At 33.3% G+C, this 24167-nt stretch overlaps 3 protein-coding genes across 3 annotated transcripts in view; 1 reads left to right on the forward strand and 2 right to left on the reverse strand.

The window, feature by feature from the left end:
* The window catches only part of LOC132746424 (serine/arginine-rich splicing factor 3-like), a 29156-nt gene extending 29086 nt beyond the window's left edge, over window positions 1-70 (reverse strand). Inside the window, exon 1 of the mRNA XM_060735552.1 lies at window positions 38-70. The gene's annotated coding sequence lies outside the window, so the exon portion shown is untranslated. The remainder of the gene's footprint in view (window positions 1-37) is intronic.
* On the forward strand, window positions 10-3285 carry LOC132746436 (mitochondrial import receptor subunit TOM22 homolog). The gene is made up of 3 exons (XM_060735579.1): window positions 10-169; window positions 1784-2026; window positions 2654-3285. Exons 1-3 carry the CDS (start codon window positions 125-127, stop codon window positions 2753-2755), a joined length of 390 nt encoding a protein of 129 aa, XP_060591562.1. The 5' UTR covers window positions 10-124; the 3' UTR covers window positions 2756-3285.
* A 2256-nt stretch (window positions 3286-5541) lies between these two features.
* The window catches only part of LOC132746412 ((E3-independent) E2 ubiquitin-conjugating enzyme UBE2O-like), a 31906-nt gene continuing 13280 nt past the window's right edge, over window positions 5542-24167 (reverse strand). Inside the window, exons 10-20 of the mRNA XM_060735540.1 lie at window positions 23319-23424; window positions 18927-19055; window positions 17484-17632; window positions 15605-16938; window positions 13235-13335; window positions 12940-13002; window positions 12065-12268; window positions 11512-11569; window positions 10623-10744; window positions 7668-7747; window positions 5542-7497 (exon numbers count right to left, since the gene is read on the reverse strand). Of these exons, the coding sequence (XP_060591523.1) occupies window positions 7119-7497; window positions 7668-7747; window positions 10623-10744; window positions 11512-11569; window positions 12065-12268; window positions 12940-13002; window positions 13235-13335; window positions 15605-16938; window positions 17484-17632; window positions 18927-19055; window positions 23319-23424 (2725 nt within the window). The 3' untranslated portion in view covers window positions 5542-7118. The remainder of the gene's footprint in view (window positions 7498-7667; window positions 7748-10622; window positions 10745-11511; window positions 11570-12064; window positions 12269-12939; window positions 13003-13234; window positions 13336-15604; window positions 16939-17483; window positions 17633-18926; window positions 19056-23318; window positions 23425-24167) is intronic.

Below are 24167 nucleotides of genomic sequence, written 5' to 3' on the forward strand. Positions count from 1 at the left end.
TTATTTCATTTAGATTACGTACAAAGCTCTTCATTACCTTTCTCAAGGGAAGTCACTCTCACATCAAGGACAGAAATCACATTTTTTTTTCAGGAAAAAATATTGTTTTGTAACCTACCAAATCATGACAGAGATAGGCCAGGGTGATAAATTTGAAGAGGATGAAGAGGTTTGAGTAACTTAAATACTTTTCACAATGATTCTATTTATTTATTCTGCGGAGTGCCAAATTTCATATGCAAATCCCGGGACAACCAATATTCAATCAGTTAAGCTGTTTTTAGCCAAGAATAAATGGAAGGGGAAATTATACTCTAAATTTATTTTAGCTATTAATGCATCTATTAACACTTATTCATTTTCAGGTTGGTACATTTTTAACAAGTCTTGATCTTTCTTAGAAATTCAATAAAAACAATATGACCCACTCGGGTTACTCCCAGAAATATTTTAACCTAAATTCAAACAGCAGGGTAATCACCATGGAAAATTTGTTAAAGATAAATCAGGGCCACTAAAAATTGTAGAAAATTTCACAATAGTCTATTCAACGGTTTTCAACAGTTTTTTCAAGATTTTAAAAAACTTACACTAAATGTTATAACATATGTACAGCACAATGCATTGGTATGACTGTCACTACTGTTAATGTGTATAAAAAGGCAGTTAAAGGTGTCACTTCTTAGTACGCTATTTGGGGTGCAAAATGATTAATGCATCCAATCTTTACAGCCATTTTACCTTTCCCACTTTACCGTAAGGTGTGCATCGCTATGGTGAAACCCATGTTGCTGTACATTACAAACTGCTTGATGCCTGCCCAGGTACAATATGGTGACGGAACTGATTTTGATATAAAGTAACAATTGAAAACTCGAGCTTCTTTTTTATTTTAGAAATTTTAAAGGTTGATAAACTATGAAAAGCTTAACAGTTGATTTTTTAAGAAATAAATGGGTGCAGCATTATTGAGGCAATTCTTTTAGTGCAGCGACTTAAAAGAAATTATTTTAGCTTCAGCATTAATTTCAAAAACATACATGTCTTAGCAATGGCTCGGTAGTGTATGTGACATACTGTGGCAATTCATAAAGGTTTTTGCACCTTTACAAAGGCTTGAAAATGTCAAAATATGTGTGTGCATGCAGAAATTCAAGACCCATTAGCTCTTAACAAATACTGCAGAATAATATTAAGCCCCCAGAAATGAGAACTTATACAGGGTATTTCTTTAGATTTGTTTTTTCCTTTAATGACAGAAGTCTCATAGTAGGGTCATATTTTGATGTTCATGTTAAGGAAATAGTGAATTTTAATGATATTGGACAGTTCAAGTATTCATAGAACTTTGAACTTGAAGTTATATTACATCTAGATTGGTGGTTCTACTCGGGTGCCCGTTCGTGCCTGAAATAATGCACAGAATGGCAACTGAGGTCTTCCTCCACCAGTAAAGCTGGAACGTCACGATATGACCTATACTGTGTCGATGTGACATAAAACCCGAAACAAACAAAACATCTAGATAGTGTTACAAGTTATAACTTCAAAGATGCATGATTCATGCTTTATTGCAACTTTTTATAAATCTGTTCTTTTAAATTCATTGTTCAGTTATTTTTTTTATGTTGATGAGGGTTGTAAAGTATATCATGACTAAATACAGCACAGGCGTTGCTATAACATGTAAATATGAAAAATAAAAATCACACCCTGGCCCAAATCAAAATAATATATAGTGATTGTTTTATTACATTGTGGTTTTTATACATTATATTTTCAGGAATTCATTGACGAGTCATTAAGTGAAAGGTTCTGGGCCCTTTCAGAAATGTTTCCAGATTCTGTCCGCAATGCTTGTTCAAAAGTATCAGACATTACATTAAAGTCAACAAAGATTGGGTATAGATTTTCAAGAAATGCATTTTGGATTCTTGCCTCAAGTTTTACCATACTGATTTTACCTGTGATGTTTGAAAAGGAAAGGGCAGCTATGGAAGAGCAACAGCGTCAGCAACAAACACAGGTATTATTGATATCCATGTAATTCTTTTACCGGATGTTGAAAGTTCAACTCAGGCACCAGGCACTTATGTCTGAAATTATGCATGAATGGTCTTCCTGCATCAGTTAAGCTGAAAAGACTCAACACATTTACGGTGTTGGCCCATTTCCCAAACCAGCTTTCAGGTTTTACCGTTTTTTTTGGTGTTTTTTTTTTTTTTTTTTAAATTAACTAGACTCGGACTAACAGATTAGCCATAGTGTGAAACATAAACTTTTGGCACTTCAATGTACTGTTTAGTGTTGGAAGTTTTGTTTATCATTTGGGGCTTTTATTGGTCACTGGGTCAAAATCTAGGGACAAATTATATATAAATTCATTATTGTAGTGTAGATCCTGTTCAGACTGAGAAGTGAGAAGTTGCAGACTAGTCTGGCTCTATACTTTAATTTTTGTTCAGTCTTGAATAGATGGCATTTACAGAGTCATCATCTTTGCAACCATCAAGTGAATTTACATTTACATATCTTAACATTGATTATTCCGATTTCAGAGCAAGTCAGATCAGTTGCATGAAGTTAATAAGGTAACTTAGGATAAGAAATTAAAAAGAGCATCTAAAACTATTGCACATTTTGTATTTTTCAGATTTTGTTAGGACCAAACACAGCTGTATCTGGATCAGCAGGACAGAGTGTTATGGGAATGATGCCTCCTGGCCTCACACCATCAGTTGCTTCATCTCCATAGTTACCATTTTATATCTATATTTAGAAAAATGTTCTTACAAAGAAGAAGACACATCATTTAATATTTTGAGATCTTTTATAATTTTTGAGTTATGCATGTTTTGATGTTAGCTCTTCATTTTCAAATTATTTATTTATAAGTAAACAATTGTACTTGTTTTAACCTACAGGATATATTTCACTATGTAAGAAAGTTCCTATGTTTTTAAGTAATTTATATTACATGTATGTAATTATTTAGGCATTATGGCAAGTCAGTAAAGAACATTTAAGATGGAATACAGTGACATTAACATACTAAAATACATGAACTTGAACTTGGTGTTGCAAGGTTCAGTGGAAACAGTGGCATAGTACAAAGTGTTGTTCGATGCCATTATACAGTAAGGCTAACAAACACTTAATATCTAAGAACTAGTTTATGTTAATGGCAACATATAGATATATCTGTTTGTGAACCACTTATGTTACTATGTTATTTGATATGTTTGGGTTTTATGTACAAGTGAAAATAAATAAAGAAAACAACAACCTCCGTGTTTCTGTTTTTTTCCTAAATTTATTTTGCAATAAAACAACTAGGTATGAAACAAAAAAATAAATAAACAAAATGCTTTATAAAGGTGCTGGGCTTATCATCTAGGTAATTTGAAATGCTTTACTCCTGGTTTGTGCAAAGTTATAAAATGGCAAGACTTACCCGGTAATAATATGATATAATACATGTATCGTATTAGAAATTTGAAAAAAAAAATGGCACAACATTGTCATTACTGAATAATGAAAATTAAAAAATTTATCCTATTTTCACAACATCCCATTATCACGTCTGTTAAATTTAACCAATGTAGCTAAAAATCGAAAACCAATAATATTTGATTTGCATTATGATGTCAACTGAATTAATATTTACTCCAGATAAGTAGATACAAGCAAATTTGGTGTGAAAACGTGCTCGTACAATTGTCTGGGTTTTTACGTTGACTTATACACATATCTGGTCATATCTCAAGGGTCTGTCCACCTAACCAGCATTCCTAGATAACTAACCAGTAATTGCCAATATCTCGACTACAAATCCAACATAACTTCTCAATCAAAGAGATAAATGACTAATTATTTAGAGTCTATGTCCAAGATCAACTTTAAATGTCACAGAGAAAGTTTGCAGCGTCTGGGGATCAAACCAGCGATTCATGGATTTCAAGCTCTCTCTTACTAGTTAAGTGGACAAACACTCAATAACATCTATATACTACAAGTATATAGCACCTAGGATAGGAAAAAATATTTCTTTCAAATGGTGTTTAACTTTGTACTCTGGTTTACAAATAAATATTTTAAATTGTAAAATCCTGTTTAACACAATAGCTTATGTTTAAAAAAAGAAAAGTGCTGTAGCTTAATTTAAAAATTGAACCAATAGGTATTGAAAAATGTATTCTAAATTGTATATTACACTTTGTAATAATTGTGTTAAATTACATCAAAAAATAGTGAGTATAATAAAATATACAAATGATTTCAATATCCAGATTTACCCTAAAATTTCAAATAGGCCAATAATAGTTTAAGAAAATCTTGACATGATTTTTAAAAGAATTCAAACATTTCTTACTCTGTTGTTATTAATGAGTGATTCACAAACTTGCATATTCAATAATATGTAAGTGTTATTTTGTATCAGTTCAAGCATATAGCAAAATCAAACATGCAGGTAGTAAGCAAAACTAGTATCTCCGATCCAGTACTGGCATGTGATTTATAACAACATATAGTTGATCAATGGAGAATAAGAGCTTTATAGGTGAGAAAAACTTTCTCAAGATGTCCTGTGTTGAGCAAAGTGAACATTTTCTTTTAGAAAAATCTTTTGAGAAAAAAGATGGTATAAACTAAGAATAAATTTTGCTCTATTCACAGATCCAAGTAGCATAATGTAAGAATAGATTACACCCGCATGTAATGATGCACAGAACATTTCCTGAAGTTTTTTATTAGATCTCAGAAATAATATAATGCCCTGTTATTTAAACATCATATCTGCCCTGCTTTACTTTGTTCTTCAAAGATTTTAAATTTATTCAAATTATTTCAACTTTAGGTGAGAATAAAACAGAATTTAAAGCTTGGGTCACTAACAAAATGCATACATACATGTTCTTAAATCTTCTGAACCATAAATTAATGGATATGTGCTGTAATATTTTACACATCATACAATGATTTTAAGAGAATTTACAACACAGTCAAAATAGCTTACAACTTTCAATTCATACTCCTGTTAAAAAGTATTGATTAAAGGGAGATAACACAGATTTAAATATTAGTACCATGTAAGCTGACATTATTATTGTAGCAGAATGCTGATACTGATTACTGGCAATGTTTTATAAAGCCATTAAAATGGAAAAAGTCTATTTATTACTTCATTTAAGTAAAATGGTGTCTTCCAGTAAGCATAAATTCTCTTGCATACAAAAGACCTTCAAAATTTTCTAACAAAAATGAGAACAATAAAAATCTGTATATAGTAGGCAATGATTAAGCACAATTTTAAAGTTAACAAATCACTTGTGAAGCATGCCCAGTTCAAGGGCTTAATTATTTACTCTGATCTATCTCAAGACAAATATATGAATGAACAAACAGTATAATTATTTAGTTATTCTTGGAAATGGGAAACAATATATATATGAAGCTATTCCATTGCTAACTCCATGCAAAAATCATTACTTTAGCACTTAAAATATCAATAAACAGCAAAATATTACTAAACTCTTGTAAAAAAAAATAAAAATGAATCATTAAGTAAAGGGAAACAACTCATTAAGACGAAAGTGACCAAAATCAAATATATTCTGAGCAAGTAAGACCTTCCTTTGAAAGAAGGTACATGCACTTTTTAAAAAAAAAAATGAAGTTATCAGTGGACAGTCCCTTTAAGGGGTACCTGTAAAGTATCATCACAGAAGTATTCCATCTAATATGACGATATAACATTAAATAGTGACAATCATGTAAACACAGCAATAATGCCTTGAGGAATGTTGACAATAATAGCACACTAGAAACACCTGTCAACAATGAGCAATGACAAAAATTAAATAATCACGCATTTTAATTTTAGAAAAGAATATCACACAAACTGAAAGTAATTAAAAAACCCAAAAAATATATGTTTTATTTTCATTGTATTGGTCATCTTTAAAGAACTCACAGCTGTTAGAATTAATTCTTTTGTCAAAAAAGTGATAAATAAATAAGAATAATGTTTTTCGGGGGTTATTTTTTACCTATGGATATGCTAGCAGTGACATGCCTATGCCAACACTGTAGAGCTGATTCAGTCTCCACATCTTTGCCTGCTTGCATATCAGTACCACTTCACATATCGGTACCAGTCTGCATATTTGTAACAGCCTGCATATCAGTACCAGCCAGCATATTGGTACCAGTACCAGCCAGCATATCGGTACCAGCCTGCATATCGGTACCAGTTTGCACATCTGTAACAGCCTGCAGATCCGTACCAGCCTGCATGACGGTACCAGTTTGCAAGTCGGAACCAGTTTGCATATCGGTACCAGTTTGCATATCGGTACCAGCCTTCACATCTGTGCCTGCTTGAATTTTTGTACAAGCCTGCATATCTGTGCAAGCTTGCATATCTGTGTGGTCTTTTTAGTTACTTGCTTCATAAAAGTATTTTTTCTATCAGAATCCCACACATTAACAACGGACAGTTCAAGGGGTATAAGACCATTATAGCAGGGTAGAAACTAAACTGCCAACAAACTAACTGAAAAACGAATATTATTTCCGGATAGCCTTATGAATATTACACAGGATTTTTTATTGGGTATTTTTTTTTAATGAACAAGCAATATAAAGTGAGATATTAGCTATGAATTAAAGCTGGAATGATAATTCAATATTTTTATTATGAAAGAGTTCTAATATTGTCTTCTGCTAATGTTTTTCACTCTAATGATTTGTATTAACAAATGATAAAAAAAACACATATTTTAATTCATAGACTATTTCAGAATCTCTGTCTTTCATGCAAGTTTCTTCATTTCTTTCTCTCACAAGACCACAAAAGGATTTTAATTCACAAGAAAAATTGTGTTTACGCAGGAAGAAAGTAGATTTAAGATTATTCTAAATTGGCATTGATGTCTTATGCAAGAATATAATGTCATCACAAGATGATAACAATTATTAATTCAGCTCTATTATCTTAATGCTTCTAGATGACTACATTTTCTACCCATATATAGCAATCATATCCCTGATTTATCTTTATAACTTTTAAACATTGTTTGTGCACTATAAACAATCTTCTTTACATACAGAAGTCATTATGCTGCAGAATTAAATACATGCTCTGAGAGGACCTCTTTAAAACATTCTATGTATTTCTTGACAGCAATACAGAAACCTTTAGATGCTGGTAATAAAATATGTCCTGTATCACACTTGTTTACTGATGTCTTTGTCATTTCCCGCTCATTTTCTGTTGATTTCTCTACTGAATTGTTTGGTTCCTGTGTAGTTACTTCCCCTGTATTGTTGGGTTTTGGCTGAGTGACTTCCCCTGGTTTGATTGAATCAGATTCCTGAGATTCTGGAAAATCTGCCTTGTCTCCATTACATATACAGCCATTTTCAAGTTCAGAAGATGTCACCTGTCTACTCTTGTTAGAAAAATCTACCAAATTCTCCACTCTTTCTATCAATCTAGAAAAATATAAACAGGAAAAAAAACTTTATACAAAATAATTGCCATTCATGTTAGCTTTCATTAGATTACAGGCATTTAAAACCATTTCATTAGATAACAGGATAACACAATGGAGGTATTTCTTTTATCATTTTCCATCAGAATATATGTAAGAATAGTAACTAACCTATAAGCATGTGTGCGTAGATGTTCTTTTGTTTCTGTCTTGAAAATTTCCGGTGGTGTGACGGCCATTTTTGTCATTGACTGCAATAAAAAAGAATAAAATTACTAGAAGTTCATGCTAATTTATGAAAACAAAAGAATAAATTTTGCACAATGCTAGCTAAAGTTCACAAGTAAGTATATAGAGGATATTGAATGAGTGCAAGTTCAATACTGAATTTATTGCACAAGTTGAATAAAATTATATTATGTGAGCCTCTGGCGAGCATAATATTATTTTATTCAACGAGTGCAATAAATTCAGTAATGAACTTACACGAATTTAATATTCTATTTATCACATACCAAAAACTAGAAATGTGTCCATAGGACACGGATGCCCCCACACGCCACTGTTCTGTCAATCTTATGACTCTAGGTCAAATATTTTTTGGACTACATGTGCCACAAGTTGAAAACTAAAAATCAACAAAGGGCCATTATTCTGTTAAATTTGGTCACAGCAAAAATTCCTTCCTTTACTACCATCTACACATTAAGGTTGTTCATCCCTGGAAGTTTAAGTAAAATCTGCCATCCAGTTTAAGAGGAGTTGCGTTCACAAAATTTCTACATAGTATATAGTGAAAAAATCAACAAAGGGCCATAATTCTGTTAAATTTAGTCGCAGCAAAAATTCCTTCCTTTACTACCATCTACAAATTAAGGTTGTTCATCCCTGAATTTTAAGCAAAATCTGCCATCCGGTTTAAGAGGAGTTGCCTTCACAAAATTTCTACAGAGTATATAGTGAAAAAATCAACAAAGGGCCATAATTCTGTTAAATTTGGTTGCAGCAAAAATTCCTTCCTTTACTACCATCTACACATTAAGGTTGTTCATCCCTGGAAGTTTAAGCAAAATCTGCCATCCGGTTTAAGAGGAGTTGCGTTCACAAAATTTCTACATAGTATATAGTGAAAAAATCAACAAAGGGCCATAATTCTGTTAAATTTGGTCGCAGCAAAAATTCCTTCCTTTACTACCATCTACACATTAAGGTTGTTCATCCCTGGAAGTTTAGGCAAAATCTGCCATCCAGTTTAAGAGGAGTTGCGTTAACAAAATTTCTACATAGTATATAGTGAAAAAATCAACAAAGGGCCATAATTCTGTTAAATTTGGTCGCAGAAAAAATTCCTTCCTTTACTACCATCTACACATTAAGGTTGTTCATCCCTGGAAGTTTAAGCAAAATCTGCCATCCGGTTTAAGAGGAGTTGCGTTCACAAAATTTCTACACAGTATATAGTGAAAAAATCAACAAAGGGCCATAATTCTGTTAAATTTGGTCGCAGCAAAAATTCCTTCCTTTACTACCATCTACACATTAAGGTTGTTCATCCTAGAAGTTTAAGCAAAATCTGCCATCCGGTTTAAGAGGAGTTGCCTTCACAAAATTTCTACACAGTATATAGTGAAAAAATCAACAAAGGGCCATAATTCTGTTAAATTTGGTCGCAGCAAAAATTCCTTCCTTTACTACCATCTACACATTAAGGTTGTTCATCCCTGGAAGTTTAAGCAAAATCTGCCATCCGGTTTAAGAGGAGTTGCGTTCACAAAATTTCTACATAGTATATAGTGAAAAAATCAACAAAGGGCCATAATTCTGTTAAATTTGGTCGCAGCAAAAATTCCTTCCTTTACTACCATCTCTACACATTAAGGTTGTTCATCCCTGGAAGTTTAGGCAAAATCTGCCATCCAGTTTAAGAGGAGTTGCGTTAACAAAATTTCTACATAGTATATAGTGAAAAAATCAACAAAGGGCCATAATTCTGTTAAATTTGGTCGCAGCAAAAATTCCTTCCTTTACTACCATCTACACATTAAGGTTGTTCATCCCTGGAAGTTTAAGCAAAATCTGCCATCCGGTTTAAGAGGAGTTGCGTTCACAAAATTTCTACATAGTATATAGTGAAAAAATCAACAAAGGGCCATAATTCTGTTAAATTTGGTCGCAGCAAAAATTCCTTCCTTTACTACCATCTACACATTAAGGTTGTTCATCCCTGGAAGTTTAAGCAAAATCTGCCATCCGGTTTAAGAGGAGTTGCGTTCACAAAATTTCTACACAGTATATAGTGAAAAAATCAACAAAGGGCCATAATTCTGTTAAATTTGGTCGCAGCAAAAATTCCTTCCTTTACTACCATCTACACATTAAGGTTGTTCATCCCTGGAAGTTTAAGCAAAATCTGCCATCCGGTTTAAGAGGAGTTGCGTTCACAAGATTTTGGGACGTACGGACAGACGTACGGACGGACGGACGGACACTCGGACGGACAAGTGCAACGCTATATGCTCCCACTCTGTGGGGGCATAATAAAGTCCGTTTAAAGTGAAATATTTTTACACTAAATATTGTTGTAAAGGACAGACTGATATTTTACTTTGTATCAAGTTTTATCTACAATGAATTGTGAAAGCCAATCTCAACTTAGATCAAGTTTATCACATTTACATTCATGTAATTTAAATAGTCACTGACATAGTCACTTGTCAAAACTGGTTAACCTCCATGCATTTTCTTATATCATGAAATGTCAGTTAACTAGACCCACAAACCTTTTACTGCCTACCCAGATATTTTAACCCAACTTCCAATGTGGAATTTAAAATAACAGTTTCCTGAAAAATTAACCAGTAATTACCAATTTTTACACAAGAGACTGACTTTCTAATTCCACATGATTTCTGAATCCCTGGTAATAGACAAATGACCACTGGACTCAATGTCCAACATTAATTGTCACAGAGGAGTGAACTAGAGACCCCTGAATTACTTATCCTATACTCCTCCAATTGAGATAAGCAGGGAAACCTGCAAACCAACAGCTTCAAGTGGCATTTCAGTAACTTTAAGAACTTAGCCACCCATGAGCACTATTTTTACTATAAGTAAAGAGCTTACCTGTACAAGTTTTAAGACAGCCATTTCATTGTACATGCGGCTGTTCTCCTGACCATGTTGAGAGCCACGTTGTTTTTCATACCCTGCCTCATTAAAATATGGCTCAGGCACTAATATCAATCCTGCAAGAGAAAAATTTGCATAAAATATTTATAAAACAAGAAGCGCCACAATGCGACAAACCCAGGTTTTCAACGAACAACTTTTGATGTGACAGGAATTCATAGGTCAAAGTGCACTGAAGTTATTGAGTAGAAGCTAAAAATTTTATTGTAAGCAAATGACCTTGACCTTGCTCCCAGATATCTAAAATATCCCAAGCTGCCAGAGCAAGTTTGATTATAAAAGGTCAAAGCGAAAGTTATAAGTGAAAACTGAATTTCTCTTTTAAGCAACAAAGTGACCTTGTTCAAAGACACCTGGGTAGCAATCCCAAGTTGCATCTTGATATAAGCTACCCACATACTAAATTTGGTGTCAATAAGTCAAAGCAAACTAAAGTTATTATGCAAAGACTGAATTTATATTTTTAGCAACACTGACATTGACCTTGATCAAAGACATCTGGGTAGAAATCCCAAGTTGCGTTCTGATATAAGCTATTTACACACCAAGTTTGATGTCAATAGGCGTCAACAGGCCAAAGCAAACTCAAGTTATAATTGAGCTGAAACTGATCACAGACACCTGGGTAGCAATCCCAAGCTGCCTCTTCATAGCTTTATAAATAGAGGATTATCAATGAGTGTAGATTCAATACTAAATTTATTGAACAAGTTGCCTCTGGCATGCATAAGATTGTTTTATTCAACAAGTTTAATAAATTCAGCATTTAATCTACAAGAAAATAATATATATTTATCAAAAGTCTAACATAAGAATACTATACCTTGAATTGAAACAAGCACTTGAAGCACACTTGATTTATTTGTCCAGAGTTCATTACCCTGTAAATACAGAATCACTCATAATGTAATTGATACACTAATAATGTTAAAATAAGTTTTGGAACAAAACCACACTAAAAAGAATGCTATTTACCAATAAAATATTTTAAAACGCAGAATTTAATGTACAGAAATGTACTGAAAAGGCATCACTGTAATTGGTGTAAGTAAAATGTAAATTTTCTTTTTGATAAAAATGCCATGCCATGATGATACAGCTAGATCGTATACCTATGTAGTAACATTTAATAGCAATTATTTTAACAAATTAATTCCTGTGAATAACTTAATTATGTATCAATGCCACCAACTTTTTTCCAGTTTAGTTGATCTTTACCAAAAAGAATTTTTAACAATTTAAAAATATCTCGTGTAAACTAAATAGTCAAACTACATATATGTTAAAGTAAAATGATAAACATTACTCAAACTACAAACACTGCTGGACTGTTTAATTTTTTCCCCTAAGAATGAATGTTATTAAAGGTAACAAACCTTTCCAGTCCAGGTACCAAGCAGGCTGACACAGACTTTACCGTCCTCGTACAGGTTTGGATTGAGACGTTCATTACAGAAGGAGATATAATGGAACACTGGTGGTGAATTTGGGAAATTGGCAGGTAACTGGACATCAAAGAAAAACAATCCATCCTCGTATGGTGTATTTACAGGTCCTTTAATCATCACTGATAATAGGTCCTACAATACAACAAACATAACATATACCAGATACATTCTCTGATTTACAAGTCATATACCATATTGACTGTGAGATTTTAGTATTAAAATCTCTATACCTCAATACAACCCAAAAATCTGAACTAAAATTCAACAATACTAAGAAAATTAAGAAAAGTAGAACACTCAACAATGAAATTCAAGAAGACAAGTTTATTCTATGTTACAAAGCAAACCATTTTATTTAACAATGTACAAGTTTAATGCAAGAAATGTGTAATTTTGCTAGCTGAAACCCTTTTAACTTGTGGAACAATGACACATGTTAGTTTAACATGTACCAGGCTTCATATCTTAAATGGGCATGTCCATCTCTCAATAAGGACAAAACCATTCATCATTTTTAGGTAAATTTCAAAATACATATATGTACTGATATACATGTAATAGCAAACAGAACAAACTGTAATCAGATGGCACACATGTGCCGGCTGATCTTAGTCTGCACTGGTCACATGGGTATTTTTTTCAATTGCTGTCAGCAGGCTAAGGGTTAAAGTTACCTTAATGGTTTCCGATGTAAAATTAAATCAAGTTTTTCTTTCTTTATGCTGGCAACATGTTTAGGTTTAAAACGATAGAAAGCTATTACATGAACACTCATATTCATATTATATAAAGGTTAATCATACCATCCTGTCTTCAAAGACTCTCACAAATATTCCATCTGGAAGACTAGTGCGTAATAACATCCACTGAAAACATACAATATACAATGTATTTTCAGAAATTTTAATTCAGATAGGTTTTAATACAATACAATTTTACTTTAATTTACTCTAGGTAAAAGTGACATAAATCAAGTAAAATACAATATATTTTCACTTCATATCAATAATTCTAAAATCCAGCTTACATATATATATATATAGATGTACTGAAAGAATTTCAAAGATAATATATTATAGTAACTGCTAGCTGATTTACCTCTTTTCTCACTGCTACATTGAAAGATTTCTGGTTGGAAGGCTTCTGATCCTGATATCTAAAATGGTGACTAAATGGTGTTTCACTACAAACTTCAAATCCTGGAAGAATCAAATAGTTTCATCTACATAAATGGTCCAAATTTATGGTAAGAAATTTGGGGTACATTTGAATGTTATACCATTTAGCTAGCTTTAACCTTTGTTCTGTAAGTGGGTCTGACAGGTAAATCACATCAAGGTGTAGTAACCTTTAAAGTTTGGGGGGTGTAGATGGAAGGACTTCCATGTTATGGAAAAGGTTAATGTTTTATGACAAACAGACAGACAAATTGACAAAACTTACTAAAACTAAAACAATTTTTTGGAGCATAAAGTCGGTCTTACAAGTATGTTAGGTAAATACTAAGAGGATATTTTTTCGTTTGCGTGAAATTATATGGAATATATTTTCACGAAACATGATAAAATGCCACATATTTTCATGAGCCAGTACGGCAAGTGAAAATATGTGGCATTTTATCATGTTGAGTGAAAATATATACAATATTTCACAAAAAACGAAAAAATAACCTTTTTATTTTATTTCATTATCAAAGAAAATGGTAACGAATCCCCTTGCTTGCTTCCAATTGTACAGCGCGCAGTAATTTATGCGTAAGCACGCGCTGTTTGGCGCTACATTGAAACGTCATGTAAACAACTCTTTAAACGTCTGTACAGCGTTAATTACTGAATTAAAGATATTGGTGTTCGGATTAATTTTCTTAGTTAGACCATTTTCTATCATGCTAGATAGTTTTCAAAACAATATTCAAGAAAAAGTTGTTTTGTATTTATCAGATTTTTCAAACAAAACGGCGAAAGAAGTCCCTTAAAATAAATATGAGTTTTGACTCCGCCCACTTTCATATTTATATTTCATATTTATTTTTAAAAAATATGAAGTATATTTGACTGATATAGCACCATATTTCATGGGTAAAATTAAATAAATGTATATATCATTTTTAAGTATTTTCCTCTTGTAATGGAAATCTATTAAAATGCTCCATAATGTAAAATGAATCATATCTCTCATTACAATTCAGTCTCATTATTTAAACCAACTAAATGTAAATCACTAAATTGTACAGTAATAATAACACTTATGTGATAAGGAGACCCTGTAAAATATCTTTAAATTTCTTAATATAATGTTTCATCTTTGTTCAACATGATGATAAAATATCAAGAAAAAATGGGATTAAAACAGAACAGGTGACTAACGTGAAGCATTGTCACCTTTAAAGGCCCAACTGGACTATGAAAGCCAGCAGATGGCGCTAGGGCAGGTTTCTTATTAATTTTATGCATGCTTCACTTCAGGGACCCTTTTTCAAAGATTTAAGATTAATTACCAAATGCATTAAAACAATACTTGGCATGTTTGTAGGGATAGATATTTTTGATAAAGATTGACCAAAATTATTCAAAATATAACTTTGTTAAGTGTATTTCTGGAAAAAAATACTGGCTGTCAAATTTGAAATTTGAATTTCCCTGGGAGGAGCCATGTGATCATTACAGGTCATGAACCTTCAGTAGTAAACAGAAGCACGTGGCAGTGTTTATTTCAGGGAGAGGGATTTGTAGCAGATGATGTATATTTCAGGGAGGGAGATTTTCAGCAGACGACACATTGGAATGCTGAATAAAACAATAACTTTTACTGACTTGCTTTATCAAATCCAACAAATTTACAATAATCCATTAAGCTATGATTGTTTTTTTAAATTTCAAAGTACTGATTTAACTTGTATTTGAATGGTTTAAACTTCATGAAAACAGTAAAAGTAACTTCCAGGTATATTTCATTTACACTATATTTTGTTGTAAATATCTTGTAGTCAAAAATTACATTTCACAAATGTTAATCAAACTAAATGTTGCATATGCATAAAAATTTTATACATTAACAGTTTAAAAATATTTTAAATTCCTGTCAAGAACATTTTTAGCAGGTTGTTCAAAAGAAATGCCCCATGTAAGGCACATCTTTTGGATTTTGATATAATTGTCTGACTTGATGAAGGACACATACAGCATTCCAGTGAAAAAAAGAGAAAAACAACTGACTTCAAAAATAATATCTGGACAAGATGACTTGATAATGTCTTTGTTATATAAAACATCCATTAAACCTCTCCTGTGTAAAATCAGCTGTTTTTGTTTACATTCTCTCTGCAGGTTAACACTGCATGCTATTTATAGTTCAGGGTTTATAACAGACAGTTTTACATCACTGATTAGTCACACCCACAAATACTCGCTGCCGCTGCAGCGAATGTTGCCCCTTTAATACAAATAACCTTCATAAAAACAAAGTTACCTCTTTCCTCTTTGACTTCAGTTTCAATAGTTTCATCTGGTTCTTCTATTTTATCTTCAGTTTTGTCAGTAATATCATTTTCCGATGCAGGTGGTTTCTCTTCAATATTCTCACCCTCTTTTACACTCTCTGTTTCCAATAAATATTCAAACTGATTTGGTTCGGAACTTTCATCAGCAACTAAACGTAGTGGACCTCTACCACTCTCCACAGATTCTATCATTTTAGCCTGCATTTTCTCAAAAAGTTCAATATCACTGACATCGTCATCACATCCAAATTTAAAAGCTAACCATTTTCTATTAACTTCTTGTTTTACATGAAGAAGACGAACATTAAGAGCTTTACAGACATGTATACACAATGTTCTATGACTAGGAGGTAAGATTTGGTCCTCAAATTTGTCATCTATTTCAAGAGAACCAGTCTGTTCTGCCGACTTAGAATCTTCTTTTCCTGCAGACTGTTCATCTTTTGTCTCACCCAGGCCAGTCTGCTCTGCCTGTTCCTTTACTACCTGGTCTTTTCCTTCACAAGCAATCTGCACTTTCTGTTTAACAGCCTCAAATGCAGCATGCAATTCTTGATCACTCTTATCACAGACTGAATCAATCACAGTTTGTATAATATCACCTGCTGATAAACTATTTACAAGTTCTTCAACATTAGCACTATCTTCTTGGGCAACAGCTCCATCATTTGAAGCAGCTGACTTTTTGATCACAGGTTCCAATTCAGCACTTTTCTTTTTCTGAGTATTTTCATTTATAGTGGCATGTAGTGAGGTATCAAATATAATCTGCATAATTGGATCAACTATGTTGGAACCATACTCTATAAGAGCTTTCTTTAATCTTTTACATACCTCACTCTCTTCACTGGACTCAATTTTCCCACCAACTGCTCCTTGTTCTGTGCAAGAGTCTTCCATTTCTTTCTTAATCTCAGAATGTACTTCATCATTTTCAGTTTTGTCCGAGTCTTTTACGGTTTCATTTGCATTCTCTGTTGTCATATTCCTATATTTATACACTTGAGCAATATGCCTAGCAAGCTTTGCAGTTTTTTCTTTCCTTAGTTCAAATTTAATATCAGCAATCAACCCTGATATTTCTTCATCCTCAAAAAACGAGGACTTTAAGATCTTTTCAACTTCTTTACAGCGTTTAAATATTGCAAGAATGTCATGGAAAACTTGACGAGAGTTTTTGAAGAAGGGTCCAGCAACATTGACAAAAATATTAAGTAGCCCAGATACAGCTGCTTGAGCTCTGTCAAGTAGATCATCCAACTCTTTCTTCTTGCTATCACTAACAGTCCACAACTGCTTGGATCTAAACAAGAAAATAATCACAGGAGGTAATTAAAAAAAATCAAAATGAGGTCTGACTCAAACATATAAATGTAACTGATTCAAAATATTGAAGTTGGAATTAGTAAGGATTTTAATGTACTGTAACAAAGGAAATGCTGCAGGCTAGGTATGAATGAACCTGTTCATGGTTGTAGTATTTTACGTTCTAATGTCAGAACATCCTAGAGCCTACTAATCCTGAATTCAACACTAATAACAGTCTATGGGATAATAAGTAATTTTTGAAGAGATGTACAGCTATTTCTTTTCAAATTATTCTCATATTAGTCTTTTTATTTTCTTAATGAATATCAGCAAGAAAGACTTTAATCCAGCACTCAGAGATGTACATACAATAATACAAATTATATGATATACAAGAATTATCATTCATATTAAATCCATAGATACAAAAACACTAGGTAAACTTAAAACCCAAAAATTTGTTTAAGAAAAACATAATACAAATAAAATACATCAGCATCTGTTTAATCTGAGACACAGTGCAGACCCAGTAGTACTCACTTGGTTTTCTTTGATTCAGTGTCTGTATCAGTGGCTGTTTCCTCATTTTCTGTTTCCCAGCTAACATCACTTCCATCTTCTTCTTCTTCTTCTTCCTCTTCTTCACCTTCATCTGTCCATTCTGATTCACTTCCTGATTCACTCTGAAACTAAATAAATATCACATTCAGACATACTGACATTCAATATTTATTTTCAGGAATTTTACTCAGATACCATATATTACTTATTAAAAGCCGTGTTGTCTTTTATTTGAATCAGGATGCATTCCCCTGACTGGACTGGAGTATACATTCTCCCCCCTCATTATTTTTTCCATCTCCCTCCCACCCAACTTCCATGTTGTTGTCTTTTTTTTGTTGTTGTTTTTTTCTTTCTTTCTTTTTCAAACACATTACTGATCAAAGATAAAACAGTAAACAGTAAAAACACAATTAAAAGCCCATATTATACATAGGAGAAAACCCCCCTTCTATCTAATTCACATACATTTTCTCCCTACTATAGGCCAAGATCCATTTTCCAACAAAGTGAAGAAAAAAACAACAAATAACAATAGGACAACATGCCAGACTAGTTTCAGTGCTTGTTAGTAAAAGTAACAAGAGCCTGGATAATGAAAGAATTAACATAGAGGAAGATTTCATTCATAAAATTACAAATAATGAACATGACATAGTCATGTGTCTTGGATACTGACCTATGAATTTTGTAAAAGTTTACAAAGGGCCTAATTTCATTCATGGGACTTGGAAAGTGACCTTGAATTGTAATTCAAAAGAGTACATCACGTTTCAATTGAATACAATCAGTGATTTTTGAAAGTATAATGTTGAAAGCAAAACTTAAATCAAAGTTCCGTAATTCAAACAAAATCCATTCTAGAGTTATAGGCCTTGAATAATGACCTCAAATTATGAACTTGAAGTAATGTATAAAGTTTTAGGTGAATATTTTCAGTAGTTTTTAAAGATTGATGATGCATGTATGAATTTTCTAAATTCAAAAAGGGCTATAATTCAGTCAATATCCATACTGAAGTTATGGGCCCTGGGACAGAGACATCCTATTATGCTCTCAAATAGGTGTGTGAAGTTCAAAACAAATATCATAAGCAGTGGATGAGATATGATGTTGCATGCAAAACTTTAACCAGTGGGTGTGTAGGATAGCCCTACTATTCTTCAAATAGTCAAGCTAAAAACAGTGTCAACAGCATATATTTTGCTTAAGGTTTTAAGTTGTTTTTTTACAGGGTTTGCGAAATGGCTTAATTTGTGAAAGTTTGTCAATGACATCAGTAAAATCCAGATCCAAAATTTTGTAAAAGGACAAATCATTTATTTAGTTAAGAAAGGTCAAATCATCCTATTTTCAGATTTAAGAACATGAAAATAAACTTGGATACACATCTTTGCCCATGTTAAATTATAGTGAACATACCTCTTCTCCAATAATATAGAGGTCAGATGGATAGCATTTTGTTATGACCCTGTTAGGCCACCATACTTGTATTGTTCCCTCAGGATCTATTCTATACACTTGGCCTACAGCTTCATAGTCACTGTCCGGCTGTCACAACAAAACAAACTAGAACTATCGCTGAATGCGATTCATACCCCCACCAATGTCCTTGACAGAAGACAACTTGGAAAGGTGGTTAAGGGAATAACTAAAGTGACACAAATACATAAAAAAGAAATTATCTCTGGTGAAAAAAAGACTAATTGTACAGGTAATAGTAAAAATATCTATAATCAAATCATGTTCGAAACAGTTACAAATAACCTTTCATTTTCCCAATATACTAAACTTTTTATAAGTCAATTTTTGACCTTCAAGTGTGGCCTTGACCTTCAGCTGACACAAGGGTAAGACGGGTTCTGCACATCCCCCAATTGGAGTGAACATTTGAGTAAAGTTTGAAGAAAATCCTTCCATTAGTATAGAATTTATAGAGCGGACACAACATATTGTCTAGTATTGATTGTATGTAAATTTAAAGACTTAAAAAGGGGCATAACTTTGTCAAAATCCAATACAGAGTTATGAAACTTGACCTGCATATCGTAATTGTGACACCTCATATATCTTTCAAGTTTCAAGCAAATACCTATGCTAGTTTCCGGAATATTAAAGAACATGTTTTAATCTAAGAACATTTTCCAAGTCAATTTTTGACCTTCAAGTCTGACCTTGACCTTTAGCCTGCACAAAGGTGACATGGATTCTGCACATAACCTTGTTTAGGTGAACATTTGAGAAAAGTTTGAAGAAAATTCTTCCATTAGTATAGGATTTATAGAGCGGACACAACATATTGTCTAATATGTGATTGTATGTAAATTTGAAGATTAAAAAGGGGCATAACTTTGTTAAAATGCAATACAGAGTTATGAAACTTGACCAGCATATCTTAATTGTGACATTTCATTTATATTTTAAGTTTCAAGCAAATACCTTTCCTAGATTCAGAAATATGCAGATATATGTAAAAATTAAAGAACATTTTCTAAGTCAATTTTTGACCTTCAAGTGTGACCTTGACCTTATGCCGGCAAAAGAGTGACATGGGTTCTGCACATAACCTTGTTGAGGTGAACATTTGAGCCAAGTTTGAAGAAAATCTTTCAATAAGTGTAGGACTTACAGAGCGGACACGACATACTGTGTAATATTTGATTGTTTGATATTTGACCTTCAATTGTGACCTTGACCTTGAGCTGACACATGGGCAACATGGGTTCTGCACATCCCATTGTTGAAATGAACATTTGAGCCAAGTTTGAAGAAAATCTTTCAATTAGTGTAGGACTTACAGAACGGACACGACATATTGTTTAATATTTGATTGTTTGATATTTGACCTTCAATTGTGACCTTGACCTTAAAATGACACATGGGCAACATGAGTTCTGCACATCCCCTTGTTGAGGTGAACATTTTAGCCAAGTTTGAAGAAAATCTTTCAATTATTGTAGGACCTACAGAGCGGACACGACATACTGTCTAAATAATGATTGTGTTTGATATTTGACCTTCAATTGTGACCTTGACCTTGAGCTGACACATGGGCAACATGGGTTCTGCACATCCCCTTGCTGAGGTGAACATTTGAGCCAAGTTTGAAGAAAATCCTTCAAGTGGTATAGGAGTTATAGAGCGGACACGAAAATGGAGACGGACGGACCGACCGACCGACCGACTGACCGACCGACCGACCGACGCGACAAAGCGAATCCATTATAGCCCCCCCCACATTTTGTGGTGGGGGTATAATGAAGAACTTACATAAAACAACAGCCTACAAAGTACAATCACTTTACATATATTCTATTAACTCCTCCCTCATGTAACAATAGGATTGCAAGCATACAAATCAGAACACAAGATAACAAAGAATAGCATTGAATAAAATCATCATGTGATCAGGCCTCGAAGAATTCTTCCAGGGCGTGTTACCCTATAATTTTACTCTCCTTCACAAAATGTACTTGCCCTGCATTTGACAGACAAAAATAGTTAAAATAAACAAGAGGGCCATGATGGCCCTAGATCGCTCACCTGACCCATCAAACTCATCCGAACAATTACCTAGACAAGCATTCTGACCAAGTTTCATGACAGGTGATTCAAAAATGTGACCACTACAGTGTTAACAAGGATTATCCATATTTGTGTGGCAGTGTGACCTACTTTTTTACCCAGGTGACCCATATTCAAACTTGACCTAGAAATCATCAAAACAAACTTTCAGACCAATTTCCAGGATACTTGGATCAAAACAGTAGCAACTAGAGTGTTAACAAGATTTTTCTATTTTTAGCTCCGGTGACCTAGTTTCACATGCAATTTCGTACTCATCCAAGCAATTACCTAGAAAAGCATCCTGACCAAGTTTGATGATAACTGAGTCGAAAATGTGACCACTAGAGTGTTAACAAGGTTTTTCCATATTTGGGCGGTGTGACCTAGTTTTTCATCCGAGATGACCCATGTTCGAACTTGACTTAGAAATCATCAAAACTAACTTTCAGACCATTTTACAGGATATTTGGATCAAAACAATAGCCACTAGAGTGTTAACAAGATTTTTCTATTTTTAGCTCCTGTGACCTAGTTTTTCATCCGAGATGACCCATGTTCGAACTCATCCGAGCAAGTACCTAGACAAGCATCCTGATCAAGTTTGATGACTTGTGTCAAAAATGTGATCGCTAGAGTGTTAACAAGATTTTTCTATTTTTAGCTCCGGTGACCTACTTTTTCATCCGAGATGACCCATGTTCGAACTCATCCAAGCTATCACCTAGACAAGCATCCTGACCAAATTTGATGATGATTGATGCAAAAATGTGATCCCTAGAGTGTTAATAAGGTTTTTGTATTTTAAGCTCCGGTGACCTAGTTTTTCATCCAAGATGACCCATGTTCGAACTCGTCCGAGCTATCACCTAGACAAGCATCGTGACAAAGTTTGATGATGATTGAGGCAAAAATGTGTCCGCTAGAGTGTTAATAAGGTTTTTCTTTTTTTAGCTCTGTTGACCTAGTTTTTCATCCGAGATGACCCATGTTCAAACTCATCCAAGCTATAACCTAGACAAGCATCCTGACTACGTTTGATGATGATTGATTTAAAATTGTGACCGCTAGAGTGTTAAAAATGTTTTTCTATTTTTAGCTCTTGTGACCTAGGTTTTTATCCGAGTTGACACATGTTCGAACAAATCCGAGCTATTACCTAGATAAGCATCCTGACCAAATTTGATGATGATTGAGGCAAAAATGTGACTGCTAGAGTGTTAACAACTAAATGTGAACGGACGACGGACAATCATCGATCCTAAAAGCTCACCCTGAGCATGCTCAGGTGAGCTAAAAACACATGACTAAAATTTACTATTTACCGGTCAATTTTGGTATAACTGGCTTTATTTAATTACATACTGTTTATAATACTTTTCATACTTTTAATATATAATCTTCAACATAGGCTGTATACTCAATTCCTTCATATTCATAGGCATCTATCTCATAGCTAATTATAACACTTTACTGAACGCATAATGTATAAAACATTGACAAATGCTACATTATAAGTGTTTGGTAAATATTTTACACTTAGACATGAGGTCAATTTCCAGTTTCCGTTTGACAGTACTAGGATTGAAATGACATCTACAGTGTGATTATTTTACAGAAAAAACGTCAGTTATGTTTAGAGAAACATCATTTGGATACGGAGAATCTAACTCACCATTCTGGGCAAGTTACCAATTGCATTAATTAAATTATTAATTAAAACTTAGATAACCAATCAACATTTCTAGCATCATATTAAGTAGTTATTGCTATCCTCCATTCTATTTGATAAAAAGATACAGAATCCCTATATCCATGCATTTAATTGGACTCAAATGATTTTCTAAAACAAATATATCACCTCATCTTTAAACAAAAAAATATTAAAGTTCTATTTCTTTATAAGTCTTCATAAGTAAAATGAAATTACATAATACTTTACAATATCTTAAGCAATAAAAGCAAATTAACATATTGCCCTACTGTAAAAGTGGTGGCGTGGCTGAATGCATAATGCGACTGACTAGTAATCTGAGGAATGCTAACCACCTGGGTTCAAACCCTGTTAGGGGCAAGCTGTTGTTTCCTTCAGCAAGAAATTTTACATTCATTGCTTAGTACTGGTTGGTTCCAGGATTGGATTCGAGAGTATATTAATAAGCTTATAGCTTCCAACAATCAAACTAAAATAAATTTGTATAAACTATTGTAATCCTAATATAAAAATGTAGAAATGTATGAAAATTTTACTTCATATCCTCCGACCCTGATGACAGTGTGGCGACATCGAAACTTGTAATCTGGATGATCCTTGATATCAAATACACTCAACTCAACTGGCTCTGTTTCTTCTGGTCTGTTATTACAAATATGCATAACTTTAACTTATATTAGTTTAGACATCCGATATCCCTATTTCTTGCATTATCAGGGTTTCTTGTATTATCTGATGGAATTGGCACTAGGTGATCCAAAAACATATCTACTTTTAATTTCTGATTTACCTCTGTCAAAGCGCAGAATAAAAAGCAGGAAAAGTAAATAAAAAAAATATTTTCTGAACCAAGAGCTGTCGGTAGGACAGCAACGCTCGACTATTCTTAGTGCTTCATAGTTAAATAGCCTTGATAATGTAAAATTTTCTGAGTTAACAAAAGGGCAAAATGTTTCTTTAAATCCATGTTACAGTTTAACGCCTTGGAGAGAGTCCTATTATGCTCTCAAAGGAGAGTATAAAATTTCAACTTGTTTCAAATCCTGATGTCAATAGAATATGAAAATATCTGAGGTGGTATGCAAACCTAAATGTAAGTTCTAAGTCGAAAACAAGAATTTGTAACAGAGTTACCAACGTCCCCCGCCCCGGGAGTTTTATATGAAGCATAACATTGTGCTATATCAAAAGATTGAGGTATGGATCTCAGGACATTCAGTCCAAAATTATGATCAATGCTAGATCTGCAAATGTAACAATAAATTTGTTAAAAAAATAAAATGAAATACCGAATTTAAAAATCTATCATGTTAAGCTTTGACCTCTAAGTGTGGCCTTGACGTTGGAGGTAGGGGAGCAGGTGTTGTGCATGACATAACGTCTTA

This window comes from Ruditapes philippinarum, unplaced genomic scaffold, assembly GCF_026571515.1.
Source record: "Ruditapes philippinarum isolate M1 unplaced genomic scaffold, ASM2657151v2 ctg370_1_1_1_1, whole genome shotgun sequence".
NCBI classification, from domain to species: domain Eukaryota; kingdom Metazoa; phylum Mollusca; class Bivalvia; order Venerida; family Veneridae; genus Ruditapes; species Ruditapes philippinarum.

Excerpts from the sequence above, each read along its gene's own strand:
- LOC132746436 (XM_060735579.1), top strand. The coding sequence starts at position 125 with ATGACAGAGATAGGCCAGGGTGATAAATTTGAAGAGGATGAAGAG. Across the intron at positions 170-1,783 it reads AATTTGAAGAGGATGAAGAG|GAATTCATTGACGAGTCATT; the intron begins GTTTGAGTAACT and ends TTATATTTTCAG. Across the intron at positions 2,027-2,653 it reads AGCGTCAGCAACAAACACAG|ATTTTGTTAGGACCAAACAC; the intron begins GTATTATTGATA and ends TGTATTTTTCAG.